Consider the following 14,798-nt stretch of genomic DNA (forward strand, 5'->3'; position numbering starts at 1 on the left):
AAAATAGCAGTATTAACATCAACAAACAGTGCAAACAATGCAGAAAAAAGCAGTATAAACAGACAGTAAACAATGCAGACAACAAAGGAATGTTCATTGAAATGAGATAAATAGTGATAAAAACAGAGTACTTAAAACTAGACACCTCTATGACTCTGTATAATCTGTACAATGTATATATACACAGGTATTGCACTGAGGGTTACTGAAATACCATACTGTCGTTGGTTAAGTGTTCATCAGAGCGACAGCCTGGGGGAAGAAACTGTCCCTGTGCCTGGTTGTCTTAGTGCACAGTGACCTGTAACGCCGTCCAGAGGGGAGGAGTTCAAACAGATTGTGTCCAGGGTGTGAGGGGTCAGCAGTGATCCTCTCCGCCCTCCTTTTGACCCATGCGGTGTACAGGTCCTCCATGGAGGACAGGCTCACACCAATGACCTTTTCTACAGTCCTGACTGTCCACTGATGTCTGTACTTGTCCTGTTTGGTTGCTGAGCCAAACCAGACAGTGATGGAGGTGCAGAGAACAGACTGGATAAATTCCTTTATAGAACTGTATCAGCAGCTCCTGGGGCAGGTCTCTGAGTCGAAGGATTCAGCCATATGCCAGACGAACATACAGTGCATGCCCAAATACACACATACATGTGTGTATATATATACAGTGCCTTGCGAAAGTATTCGGCCCCCTTGAACTTTGCGACCTTTTGCCACATGGCAACTGGTTTGGAAAGGGAAGGTAAGTTCTCATTAATCTTAGACTGACTGTAACAGAGAATAAAAAATGTAAGTATGCATTTAAAAAATCACTGGAAAATATTTTTACTTTCAATACAGATGCTTAATTCCGAGTTGAACAATTGTAAGGTGACAGTTTGCACAAGGGAACGTCTCATGGAGTGCAGAGGCACACTAGTTGCATGTACTGACTATTGAATTTACCGCTGTTTCTGAGCTTCATTATCTAAATAAAAACTTTTTTAACCTTCAGTGGAATGGCAGGCGGGACTCATTTACAGATCGTACTTTGACAACAGAAGCTGTAATAATGACAGAAGGACTATAGGCAGCAGAGGGTCATGGAGGATGTTGGTGTAGCTGAGTAGGGCTGTCGACAAATATTCAGTATTTAATTATATAATCAAATATTTGCAAAAATGTGATATTCAACTGTGAAAATTAATATTCGATTATAAAAAAAAAAAAAGCAGCTCTACCACAGCTGTCTGCCTCATGCGTTCTCATGTGAGCCTGCGCTGCTACCCTGAATACACAGCAGGGCAAGTAATAATTTTGACAGCGTTATAGCTGAGAGACATCACATCCTGTCCCAGTTTCACTTGATTTACGCTATAGCACAGTGTGTCCAATCTTAGTTGCTAGCGGTTCGATTCCCTTTCTTTGTAGTCCACATGTCAGTGTTGTTTGGCGAGACACTGAACCATGGTTGAGTGAGTTGGTTAGCATGGTTGAAAAGTCCTGTATATGTGAAATCCATTTACCTTAATTTTTTTTTTCTTGTTAATGGTTGCAGTGTTGGGCATTCAGAAATTTTGTCTGTGAACTGCTTACCCACCGTAATATAGGAGACAGTGACTAAAGCAAGTGTTTATACTATGCAAATAAAGAATCTGCAGTAAATCAGTTAGTGCAGGGTTCATGCATGTAAACTTACAAAACAGCTGGATTTGAACACAAAAGCAGGCAGGTTGAAAGAGGAATGAAATGATTCAGTTTAGCACACAGCAAGATATATGGACTTAACCCCAGCAAGGAGGAGACTGAGAGAGGACTTGCCACCTCTGAGTCACTTATACCCTGCTGCTGTCCTGTCTATTTGTCAGGCGTGGACTCATCATGGGACTGTGGAACTCCCACACCTCAGTGGGCAACATCCTGGGCTCTCTGATTGCTGGGTACTGGGTCTCATCCAACTGGGGTCTGTCCTTCATCGTACCAGGGCTCATCATTGCAGCCATGGGCGTTGTCTGCTTCCTGTTTCTCATTGAGCGTGAGTGCAGCCTCCTCATTGGCTAGAGAGCTGCAGTATGATAGTTAGCTGATTTGCTTAAATAAAGTGCACACATTAATGAGCTTAACCTTTTTCATCTGAGTGAAGTGTGATTCTGTTTAAAGTGCTAATTTTCTCACCAGTGATTTGGACCAAGGTTCTTTGACTATTCATTAATTACATAAAGAAGTAAGAGTAGTCAGCTAAAACAGCATGCTAAGACCAGCAGCCTCTTATTGTATGGCTTCACAGCTGTTATTGGAGCAGTATCGTATTAACCTTATGTCATCTTTTTCCCTATTCAGATCCAAATGACCTAAAAACTATGTGTGCTCACAATTCTTCCGCAGGCAAGACTGTGAGTACAGTGTTTTTTTTTGTCTTTGTTAGGGTAGATTACACTTCACTGGATGCATCAGATGACAAAAACAGGCTTAAAGAGTAAAAATCCAGGGAGTTGTTTGTTTTTTTTTGTTTGTTTGTTTGTTTTAAGTGTCATAACACTTCCTATGTGTGTTTCACCTTAAGCTGTGTTTAAAACTAGGTGGACATTGTGTGACTTTGTTGTGTTAACTCACACTGCACATTCTGTTGTTTCACCACACAGTTTTTTTTAAATACAGTAAATCCGGTTAATGAATTGGACAAATAAGGAAATATCAGAACATTTCTAAGTTCTTTACAAGTATACACCAGAAGCAGATTCTTATGGATGCCATTTTACTAGCCGTTAATCTGTAGTAACAGCAGATGTCACCTAGGACATTTATTTTAAAAAGATGTCCCATTTAGGAAAGGTTTCATTTGCAGTCAAACTCATTTTTTTACTATCCTGTCATGATAGTGACACAGCGGATGCAAAAGCCCAGTGGATGACTGTACATTGATTTGTCTGACTGTTACTGCCAGCTTTTACTTTGACTGATCTTTAGGGTTTGACTAGTTATTTATAGTGGGAATTTAATTTAACACTCTTAGAATGCGGTTAATAAATTATATAAATGCACCCTAGTATTTGTTCACTATAATTAGCTCACTAGTTTGCAGAAAGAGAAACCACCTATTAACGTCCAGTTTACAGTGTAAATGCAGCATTAGTGACGTACTGTGAATGGAAAGCACTTGGTGTGGTGCATGACAACAATCACTGTAGTTCAAAGTGTTTATTTGTCATATGCACAGTTAGGAAACATGTTTCCCTCTACAATGAAATTCTTACTTTGCCGTCCACATGAATGCCACAAAAATACAAGTGAAATATAAAGTAGATGAATAAGTAACACAGAATCTAAGGTACTTTAAGCAGCAAATGCAGCAATATAATAAAAATATATAAGAATATAATAAGAGAATGTATGCTGCATGGGAGCAGCATGTGCTGCAGTCAACAGTCAATGTGCAAACTGAGAATGTAAACAGTACATCACGTATTTCCTGGTAATAAACTCCTCAGCTGTTTAGGAGTCTGATGGCAGAGGGAAAGAAAGAGTTTTTCAGTCTAGTGGTCCTGCATTTCACACTTCTGAACCTCCAGCCAGAGGGTAGGGAGGTGAACAGTCCATGCTGGGGGTGGGTGGGATCTTTGAGGATGGAGGCAGCTTTCCTATGCACCCTGCAGTGGTAAATGCTCTGCAGAGAGGGCAGTGGAGTCCTAGTGATCTTCTCCGCAGTAGCTACAGTCTCCACTTGCATTACCTTCAAAAAAGCAGCTGTCAACTGTAGCCACGCACACACACACAGCCTGTTAAGAGCGAACACACACATTTATTTTCTTGTTGACTTACAAAAACGTATTGACAGCCACTGTGCCAGAGTCAAATACCTTGTGTGTTCAACATACTTGGCAGATAGAGATGATTCAGATATTTATTGCTGAATTTCATCGGCTTATAATTGATAAAAACAAAAAAGAAATGTATATTTGCAAGCCATGTTTTAATATTTACATCTTCAGTAGGAACCGGTGGACTTGTAGCTGAGAGCCACAGAGGGTATTGAGAGACAGAATAGCACACTGTTTGTTTGGGTCTTTTCATGAAATTTGTTGACAAAAAAAATATAGAATAGCACCAACCGCATCCTTTAATGCCAGAAAAACTGAATATTTTATGGGAGGTGTGAATTTTAACGTGATGGTCTTTTCAACCAGGTTCCTACCAAGAGTTGGAATGGAGTTAATGAACGCACTGAGGTGTATTTGCAATACAAGGACAAAAAAACCCAGGTGTGTACATGCAATGCTGCCGTCTACACTTGTCAGTCATACACATCTTTAAAGCCCCTGAAAACATTGCTTCACATATTTTTTACTCTGTAGTATAAAATGTTCATTGCTACTTAATCAACAATCAGAGTTAAAAGCAAGCATTTTAAAATTTATTTATTAAGGGTTTTACACTTGGAACATTGGTTAGGTCTCTTTATCAGGATTGTTTGGGTTTGATCAGATGTGAATTACAGTGACCAAAAATTTCCACAGAGTGTTATATTCTGATTCAGATGTTTCTAAACCTGATTGGTGGATCAAAGTATGCAGCATCACCTTTTCCAACTGAAAGAAGGACAGAAACCCATCATGCGAAATAACAATCAGTTTGAACTTCAGCAGATAATACAGTGTTCAGACAGGACATAAAATCCACAAACTGTTTTTTTATTTAAAAAAAGTTGGATCTCTTGTTGTTTTGTTTAGTCCCACATAGCAGAAGCAAGTTGATGTAGGTTTTCTAGCAGTATTTTTAAAGAGCCCATGGCTGCTCATTTTGCTCATTTCCAGCCATTTAATGTTTAATCTTAGGTACCTCTAGATTAGCTTTGCACCCCTTATAACTCCAAATAGTCTATTATTGTTTCAGAACAATAAAACCTGATAGCCTCTTCCTAAAAACAAGAGTTAGATAGTTCATGAACGTGCACATCTCCTGCTGCAGGTGATGTGTAGAAATCTGTTTCCCCATCGAAATGTGTTGCCCCTAACCTGATTCCTAACATTATGCTAATCGGAAGAACTGAACAGGAGAACAACTGAGGAACACTTTTTGATACAAGACCGGTCAGGAAGCCAGGACAATGCATAAACAAAAAACACGGACAAATAAGCTACGTTTTCGACAGTGACAGTATCTCAAATCCTACCTGACATGTTTCAGCCAGAATATGAAAGTGGACAGTACGATGAACCGCTGCAGCATTAATTATTGTGAATGTCTCCTCCGTAGATAGGTAAACAACAGTGTATGTACTGATGAAAAGAGATGTGTAACACCAAACAAAGCAGGTAATTGAGAAACCGTATGTTTTAACTGGCCTAATGCAGACATAGTAACTTCTCCAGCATTACAACAATTAACAATTCTCTCTAAAACAGCCAGTCCATGTACAGGAACATTCCCAGACATGCAGTAAGCTCAGGCCCTGTATTTTTCTCCACATCCTCTGGTCACAGTGCAGCAGAAGGAGGGAAAATATATCCACAAAACTGCGTGCAAAAAAAAATTCTGCTTTTAAAATGGAACTGGTAGATGTCAGGCAATTTCTCATGATTGCACAACTGCCTAGAGATTATGACCATTCAAGGAAATTGTTAAATTATCACGCAACACTTTACTTTGTTAGGAAAAAAAAGTCTTGTGAGTGAGAGTTTGCGAGACGTGTATAAACAGAGTTTCTTCTTCATTCTTCTACTAGAAAACAAGGAAAAGCGCCGTGGGACCTTTAAGTAAATGCCACACGTTCAAGGTGCTGCCATATTGCACTGACGATAAACAATGCCACACAAAAAAACCCAACCAAAATAATAGTTCAGCCAGGTGGTGCTGTAGTACGTTTTAATTTAACATGTCATTATAATCCATTTAGGTGTTATACAACGATAAGGAAAGTGTTCAAAACAAGGTCGGTTCCTTCAGAGCTTCTAGGTCTTTCATGGTGGCTTCAGCTAGAGACAGATCTGTCAGATGTGGTGAGATGCTGGGTGAACCCTGAGGAATCATTGTTTTGGCTGAATCCAAATGTCCGCCATCTGGACCAGTGGACTGGGCCTTGTGGACATAACAAACATGCTCATCATCATCAAGTCAGTGATGGCAGCTTGGTAGAAAGAGCGTTTATATCCCCTTGCAGACGTGATAAATTATGCTTTTTTTATGTGGCCAGCCCTAAGAAGCCAGGAAATTTGGATTCAGCCTCAGGGTTCCCTGAAACTTCTGTGAATGATAATTGAGGTTGGATTACCACATGGAATTGTTCTTTTCAAACTTCATAATGACGGTTTTACTTTTGAGTTATTTAATGTATTAGTCTATGTGGTAAACCTTGTTTTCCTGAATGAAAGGGGGAATGGTATAATTGGTTATTTAGGGAATGAAGAAATCTTTGTCTTGAAATCAGTTTGGGTTTGTTATCTGTTTCTTTGTATTTATTGTCACAGTTTGCACAGCATTATATGCATCTCAAAGTTGCTGCATCACTCATTATCAAAATATTATCAAAAACTCATTTAAATCACAGACACATTGGGGAAAAAACAGCCTGAAGTATTGTGAATGAGGTGGACTGGGTGTGTGGTGCCATTAATACCACAACCCGTAGTCATTGCCTTCATTTTTCTTCTCCTCTCTCTTTCAGAGTTATGACACAGAGCTGCTGTTGCCCAGGGACAGTGGGTACGTGCCTGTGCAACAGGTCGTGGTGGTGAAGAGTGAATCAGAGCCGTCTGCCATCAGCTTCATGGGAGCACTGCAGATACCAGTCAGTTACACTTACAAAGGGACACACAGAGATCCACCATTCAAAGCACTTTACTTTCTGGTTATGAGCATGGAGTTCTTTAGCAGGTCACAGCTCGATGTCTCTGAGTAGCACAGATAAGGTTTAATGCCATTAGATTACACTGAGGTAGGGGTGAGACAGGGTTTTGGCTGTTGATCTGTGTGTGCCGTGCCAGCATATAGATCTGTATGCTTCAGAAATAATCCTGCTTCTTATATCAGCAGTCACATCATAAATAAACACCAGTGATCCAGTTCCACTGGGCGCCATACATGCCCATGCCATAACACTGCCTTCAGCATGTTTCACAGATGATGGTGCATGCCTTGGATCATGAGCCCTGCCTTCTCCACACACTCCTCTTCCTGTCATTCTGATGATCTTTGCGTCATGTGCTCAAAGGATGTTGTCCCAGAACTGTGCAGGCCTTTTTATTAGATGTTTAATATGTTTGATCAAGTTTAATCTGGCCTTTTTGGTCTTAACTGTAGACTTTGACAATGATAAGCCGACTTCCTCAAACGTATTCCTGACTTGCGTAGATGTGGTGAATGGTTTGTTCTTCACCAAGGAAAGAATTTTGTCATCATCCACTTTGTCTTGCGTGGTTTTCCGTGCCATTTGGTGTTGCTGAGATCACCAGTGTTTACCAAATTGTTGATTTGGCTGCTCTTAATGTTTCTGCTTATAGGTTTTTATGGTTTTTATAGTTTTTTTCTTATTATGGCCTCCTTCACTTGCATTGCCACCACTTTGTTCCAATGGACAGCTGCAAATACAAATTCAACACTTGGAATCAGCTCATGAAACTGCATCTCAGTCAGGTGTCCAGTTACTTTTGAGCCTCTGATAATGGAGATGTAACTATAATAATGACTAACTGTTAAACTGTTAATGTGATATTTTTGTTAAACCCCTTGAATTAAAGCTAAGGGTGTACACTAAAATAACATCTTGACTGATTCATTTCTAATCCATTGTGGTGGTGTACAGAGGCATGAAAACTGTGTCACTACCCAAAAATCCATGAACCTGACTGTATATAATTTGGGCCATTGATTCTTTGGGTATAATGTTGTACCAACTGAGTTAATTGTTGAGATCTAGGAACATGTCAACCTAGCTAGGGAAAAAAATCAGAATGGTCAAGAAACATGAACAGTCAGATGACCAGATCAGTAAACAAACCCTCAGTGTAGCCACACTTGTTTTACAGAGAAAAAGAAGGAAACGTGTACACTCATCATTACCCAGTCTGTTGCAAACATCCATCACAGTTTTAATTGACTAAATTACTTATCATACAGTATAAATACCATGCATCTCTCCATCTAGTTCAGTACACACAACCACAATCATGGCAGAAGACTGCTGCTGTGACAGTTGTCCAGAAGGTGATCACTGACACCTTCCACAAGAATCCACAGAAGGTCATTGCTGAAAGGGCGGGCTGTTGGTGCTGTATGGAAGCATTGTCATGGAGGGTTGGGAGAAGGGAAAAGGTGCACAGGCAAAAGGGATGATGGCACCTTTAAGACGGTGAGGCAAAGCCGATTCAAGAACCTGGGAGAGCAGCAGTTTCAGAATGCAGTCTTCCTGCATCAGCGCGGGCATCATTCGGTCACAGTAAATCTACCATGCAGGGAACTGTGTATTGACGTATATGGTGTCTGTCTTGCCAGGGAGTGATTGAGTTCTCTCTGTGTCTGCTGTTTGCCAAGCTGGTCAGCTACACCTTCCTCTTCTGGCTGCCACTCTATATCACTAAAGCAGGTGAGGACCTTTCAGAATTACAACATTATTTCCATTATTGTTCTTTACTTTTGTCTGTTTTTCCACAGAATTATAACCAGTAAAATCAAATAATGTCAGAAAATGATTATTTCATTGAATCTTTAATGCATAAAACTATGGGCCTGTTGTGTTCTGTTCCAACCAAACAAGCATTCATTTTCTACCGCTTAGTCCCTGAATGGGGTCACGGGAGCCAAACATGCACACACACACCTATGGGCAATTTATAGAGACACCAATCAACCTAAGCTGCATGTCTTTGGGAGGAAGTCGGAGTACCCGGAGAGAACCCATGCAAGCACGGGGAGAATATGTAAACTCCACCCAGAAAGGTCCCAGGTGGGGCCCGAACCCGTAATCTTCTCACTGTGAGGCAACGGTGCTAACCACTCCACCACCGTGCTGCCGCAGTGGTTAGCACCACAACCAAACACTGCAGCCTTAATGCTTCACTGAGACTATGTGATGATGAAAATAAAGAAATATTTAAACACAGAATACCATATGTCTGTAGTTAGATCAAATGCAACCATTCCAAATGACACATGCATCGTGTTGTACACATTTACTGCATCTCTGAACACTTTCAGGTGTCCTCATATAAAATGGAAGGTTGTGTGTTTGAACAGTCAGCCAAGCATCCTTAAGGACTTGGCCCCATATTTATCTAGCGTCTCAGGATCACTCACAGGAATCCTGTTGAAAGTTTGGGAATAAAATTTTAAAAGAATCCTACCTCAGAGTAGGACTTAGTTTTTCTGCTGTCCTAGCCTCACTTTCAGCAAGGAGAAATCACTCTCCTTGAAATGAAACACGATTATACAAATAAAATTTTTGTCTGCCCTCACTTGACCACTCGATCAAGGATCATGTCCTCAAATGTCCTTATCGGGTCCTGGGGAGAATGTTTTAATGTGTGTGCCATCAATGACTCCAACAAATCCAGGGAAACCAGCGATTTGCATAAATGCAGCTGGTTTTTATCTCATTCAGACTGTGTGTATTATCAGTGGAGCTGTAAGAGTGATCAATCTTAATTTTTTATGGCTGAAACCGTATCCTGTAATGAACTTGATGTCATTAAATAAAATATGTCTCCTCCTGCGGGCTCTGCGGGCTTGGCTCTGCCTGAACACCACCTCCTGGCAGGTCCTAGCCAGTTAGAACACTGGAGGATTGGAGGAGCTCTCCTACATTTTGGTGGAGATAAGAGGGAATTCCTACATTATGAATGTGGATAAAATCGCTCTGCTTCATGTTCCTGAAAGAAGGACCAAAATGTTGACACAGACTTGAAGGGGACAAACAGTGCGTCCACTGACGTCTGTACATCTTCATCACTTTGTGCTCTTGGAGAGTGAGCTCTGCTGCCGGTTCCATAGTATCTGGCAAATGGAGTTTTCAGTAAAGAAAACCTGTGTGTATTTATGCTTGCATGTGTGTGTGTGCATGTTTTAGCTCACCTTGATGCCAAGAAGGCTGGAGATCTCTCCACCCTGTTTGATGTTGGAGGAATTGTGGGTAGGTGCACATTTTCCTCTCATTTTGAGTGAGTGAGAAAGAGAGAGAGAGAGAGAGAGATGGATGTGTAGGTATGTGTGTGCGTGCATGTTCCTTCTTTCTAAATTTGCATACTGTGGATACTTAATTACTGAATGATGACGCTGATATTTTTATGGCTCCCTGCCTTTCTCTTTTGTGTGTGTGTGTGTGCGTGTGTGTGCACATGCACAGGGGGGATCTTGGCGGGAGTGATCTCTGATAAACTGGGGAAGAGAGCCACCACCTGCGCAGTCATGTTGCTGCTGGCTGCTCCTACAGTAAGTGACCACTACACAGTCATCCTGAAAATGTCTCGCTGTGTCCTGGAGTTACCTGAAACCAGTGCATATCCCACAGAGTCAAAGCTTCAAGCCCAGTTTAAGTTCAGAAGTTAAACTTTTGAAAGGACATTTACTGTTTATGTGTACTTTTCAGAATATGGATATTTCTGTATTGTAAATCCTTTTTGGTTGATCTTAGGAAATATTCTAATATTCTCCGGTACTGGATTTTTGATTTTCATGAGCTGTAAGCTGTAGTAATCAAAATTAAAACAAAGAATGGCTTGAAATATCTCACTTTACCTGTAATGAATCTGGGAGATGCATTGAGCAGAAGGCAGAAAGTGTTTGGAGCTAACAGTCACGTTACTTTGCAGTGCTTTAAAGTCTCCAGGCTTCCACTTGCATCTGGCTCTTAAAGCAAACACTGTACTGAAGTTAAATTTGTGTGTTTGGTGGCAAAGGAACATAGAGATGTCACGGTGTTTATGATGCAGTGCGCACATTTTAGACACTCAAAGTGGAGATTCTTTCATACAGAGTTGCAGTAACAGAAAAAAACTCTAAACCCAGTTCATATTTGTTGTGAGTGCCTTTTATGTTGAAAATAGTCAGTATATTTGCAGACAGAAGAACCTACAGCATTTTGTTCCTTTGTGGATGTTACAGCAGGCGTCCCAGTGTCCTGGGACCTGGTTTGTCAGGTCTGGGGCCACTCAAATAACCCCTGATGGTATTTTGTGGATGGATAAGAGTGTTTGATGTGTTCATGGTGCTGTACATTTTAGGGCACAGTGTTGACAAATTAGATTCAGATCATCTCATTTCATTTGAGGTGAATGTAATATCAGGGCGTTAGTTAAAATAATGAATTGTAATTGAACATGTTTTTGTCTTGCAGCTCTATGGCTTCTCCATGATCAGTGAGCTCGGTCTGGGCCCAACCATCGGTAAGAGCCTAATCTCACTCCTCAGCGTAGTCAGAGCTAGCGTCGAAGGATTAACTGATGACTTAATTAAAAAAAACACTCTTCAGCGTTTCAGTTTTGAGAAATGATGAATCAATCATGATAAAAACTACCAAACATTTTCTGATTATAGCTTCTCAAATGTGCAGATTAGCCTGCTTTTCTATGTTACGCCATTTTATACTGAATGTGTTTGGGTGTTTGGGTTGACTGGTTGATTATTTCATCTTTTATGATCATCAGTGGCTTGTTGAGTGCAGATGCTGTGGCTCAACTCCTGACTTAGTCATTCTCTGTGAGCTTTTGATGGTCACCATCTGCAGCTCATCATCCTGATAATATGCTGAAGGGCATTTGGAAATGTTAACTTGATAGGGTGTGATGCGGCAAAATGTACTGTAAGGTACATCTACAGATGCAGAGCAGCAACATTAGGTCTGGTCTATGATTATCATTTGCTCCAAATATAAAACCTACATGCATATATTTTCATCTTTGAGAAATGCAAGAGTATAATGAATTTGTGTGGCTGTGGAAGCTCCATTATTGAAAACCAAAATATACAGTCATGGCCAAAAATATCAGCTCACACTGTCCGTCGCCACCTGAATGACAAGGGACGCTATGGTAGCAGACCCAGGGGCCCCATTGCTGACATAGACATAAAACTACCAGACTGGAGTTTGTCAAAACTGACCTGAGGAAGCTACAGTCCTTCTGGGAGAATGTCCTGTGGACAGATGAGACGAAAATAGAGCCTTTTGGTTGAGCACATCATTCTGCTGTTTCAGAAAATGAAATGAGGTCTTCAAAGAAAAGAACACGTCCCTCCAGTCAAACATGATGGAGGTTCACTGATGTTTTGGGGTTGCTCTGCTGCTTCAGCCTCTAGATGTCTTGACTGTGTATATGGCTTTATGACATCTGAAGACTACCAGTGAATTCTGGGGCACAACATAGGGCCCAGAGTCAGAAAGCTGGGTCTCCATCAGAGGTCATGGGTCTTACAGCAGGACAATGACCCAAAGCAGACTTCAACAAGCACCAGAAATGGTTTCAGACAATGAGCCGGAGAGTTGTGAAGTGGCCAGCAATGAGTCCAGGTCTAAATCCCATAGAACAGCTGTGGAGAGATGTCAGAACATCAGCCGGGAGAAGGAAGCCTTCACATCTGAGGCCTGGAGCAGGTGGTAGAAGAAGAGGGGTCCAAAACTCCAGTAGAGAAGTGGAAGAAACTCACTGATGGTTACAGGAAGAGACTGATTTCAGTTATTTTGTCCAAAGGATGGGCTGCCAGATATTAAGTTGAGGGTGTCAGTAAATTTGTCCTGTCCAGTTCTGTGTTTAATGGATCAGATTTGACTTTTTTTCTGTTTTTGTGTTGTTCCAGTGCAGACAAAAGAAATAAACATGAGAATACCAAAGAATTTGTGATTGCAACAATTTACTGGGGGAAGGGGTGGGTTATCTGACAGAAACGCAGGGTGCCCGTATTTATGGCCATGACTGTAACTCACCCAGTGTATGTTTCCCAGGTATGCTGCTAGTATGTGGAGGACTAGTCAATGGACCATATTCCCTCATCACAACTGCTGTGTCTGCTGATTTGGTGAGCATGTTTAACCCTAGTCTAATTCCACTTTAACTATATTTGTAACTATAAAACGTGCCCCCTCTCTCATCTTTTACTTCCTGTCTCTTTATACGTTTGACCCTAGGGGACCCACAAGAGCCTGAAAGGCAACGCCAAAGCATTGTCCACTGTCACTGCCATCATCGATGGCACGGGATCTGTAGGTCAGTACCATTGAGCAGTTATTAGACACAATAAAGTTACCAAAGTGTAGAAACACCATGTGACATCATATAATTCAACCAACGCCAAAAGAATCAAAAGGAAGCCACTTAATAAGGCTGGTGTTAACCAAAAGGATCCTTATAGTCAACAAATCCCATGAAAACAAACTTTAGGATCAGGCTGAATTACTGTCAGATTGGCTGGCATTTCTCTTGTTTCTCAGTTCAGTTTAACATTTTTCATGAAATGTAAGATTCATCTGAGATTCATCTTGCCCCAGAGGACCATAGATCATAAAAGTTAAAAGATAATCCACATGCTCAGGCGATTGACCCTGTTCTTGTTTATGCTGTTAGGTGCAGCACTGGGCCCTCTAATGGCTGGCTTGCTGTCTGCAGGCGGCTGGGATCGGGTTTTCTACATGCTGATGACGGCTGACTTCCTCGCTCTGCTGGTGAGTGCTTTGAAATCCATAAAGAGTAGGTACAAGAAGAGTTATCATTTTCAAAGCTGCCCCAAACAAGGCTTTTACAGTATGGTAAGTGGTGTTTTAAATCACTGTGTGTCTCATGGTGACGGAGCCACTGAGAATTATCCCCAACTCTTCCTCTCAGAGCTACAGGGCGTTGTAGCCTCTTTTACCAGATCGCTGTTGGAGTCTGTCACCTTTGCACATACTCATTTACATGCACACACAGATCCAAATCTAGCACACCTCACACACACTCACACCCAGGGAAGATGAGAAACAAAACACAGACTGCAAACACAATACAACCACAGTCGTAACATCACCACCACAACGTAGTAAGATGAAAACATAACAGTTATTGTGTGTTTTCAGTTTGCTCAGCTTTTCTCGTGTCACCAAAAATCTATTAATGTAGCTTTAAAAGCAGCTGGTCTTGGTTTAATTTGGTTTTTTATGCTAGCACCATATAATAAAATGACATTTCAAATAGTTGAGAAAATAAAAGCTGTTGTACAATAAAGCTAGTTACTGTAATAAATGGTGTTGTGTATGTATGTGCAGCTTTTACTCAGACTTGTGACGAAGGAGCTGACCTCAACTAAATCCCGTCCCATCTCGGCTGCAGAGTAAGTCCTGCATTTGTCCTGTTTGCTTTTTCACTCAATATCCTGGTTTTAGTGGCTGTTGCTTGTTTTACACACTTTCTCAAAGATGCACGTTGCAAATCACTTTGTTTTTATTGTCACAGCTGTTTTGTTGGTTTTTTTTATACAGTTCACGAGAAACTAACTATAAACACATACTTTATACATAGAAAATTAGTAGCAGTGTGTATTTTTTGACCATTACTAGATGCATACAGCAGGATCACAATCAAATTAGAATAGAGTGAGACCCAACTATATTAACTAAATGAGCTAACAGAACGTACGCTTAATCTCATGTGAGTTTTGTTCAAAGGTCAAAGTGTTTATTTGTCACATACACAGTTAGGAAACGTGTTTCCCTGTACAATGAAATTCTTACTTTGCCGTCCACATGAATGCCACAAAAATACAAGTGAAATATAAAGTAGATGAATAAGTAACACAGAATCTAAGGCACTTTAAGCAGCAAATGCAGCAATACAATAAAAATATATAAGAATATAACAGAATGTATG

The 14,798-nt window shown here is 40.8% G+C and overlaps 1 protein-coding gene across 1 annotated transcript in view; it reads left to right on the top strand.

Moving 5' to 3' along the window:
* The window catches only part of slc37a1 (solute carrier family 37 member 1), a 42,832-nt gene that overhangs the window by 23,666 nt on the left and 4,368 nt on the right, over nucleotides 1-14,798 (top strand). Inside the window, exons 8-20 of the mRNA XM_020606611.1 lie at nucleotides 714-739; nucleotides 1,845-2,011; nucleotides 2,317-2,369; nucleotides 4,161-4,235; nucleotides 6,638-6,760; nucleotides 8,464-8,554; nucleotides 10,034-10,096; nucleotides 10,310-10,395; nucleotides 11,300-11,348; nucleotides 12,902-12,975; nucleotides 13,085-13,163; nucleotides 13,521-13,618; nucleotides 14,198-14,262. Of these exons, the coding sequence (XP_020462267.1) occupies nucleotides 714-739; nucleotides 1,845-2,011; nucleotides 2,317-2,369; nucleotides 4,161-4,235; nucleotides 6,638-6,760; nucleotides 8,464-8,554; nucleotides 10,034-10,096; nucleotides 10,310-10,395; nucleotides 11,300-11,348; nucleotides 12,902-12,975; nucleotides 13,085-13,163; nucleotides 13,521-13,618; nucleotides 14,198-14,262 (1,049 nt within the window). The remainder of the gene's footprint in view (nucleotides 1-713; nucleotides 740-1,844; nucleotides 2,012-2,316; nucleotides 2,370-4,160; nucleotides 4,236-6,637; nucleotides 6,761-8,463; nucleotides 8,555-10,033; nucleotides 10,097-10,309; nucleotides 10,396-11,299; nucleotides 11,349-12,901; nucleotides 12,976-13,084; nucleotides 13,164-13,520; nucleotides 13,619-14,197; nucleotides 14,263-14,798) is intronic.

This window comes from Monopterus albus, unplaced genomic scaffold (genome assembly GCF_001952655.1).
Source record: "Monopterus albus unplaced genomic scaffold, M_albus_1.0 scaffold79.1, whole genome shotgun sequence".
In the NCBI taxonomy this organism is placed as follows: domain Eukaryota; kingdom Metazoa; phylum Chordata; class Actinopteri; order Synbranchiformes; family Synbranchidae; genus Monopterus; species Monopterus albus.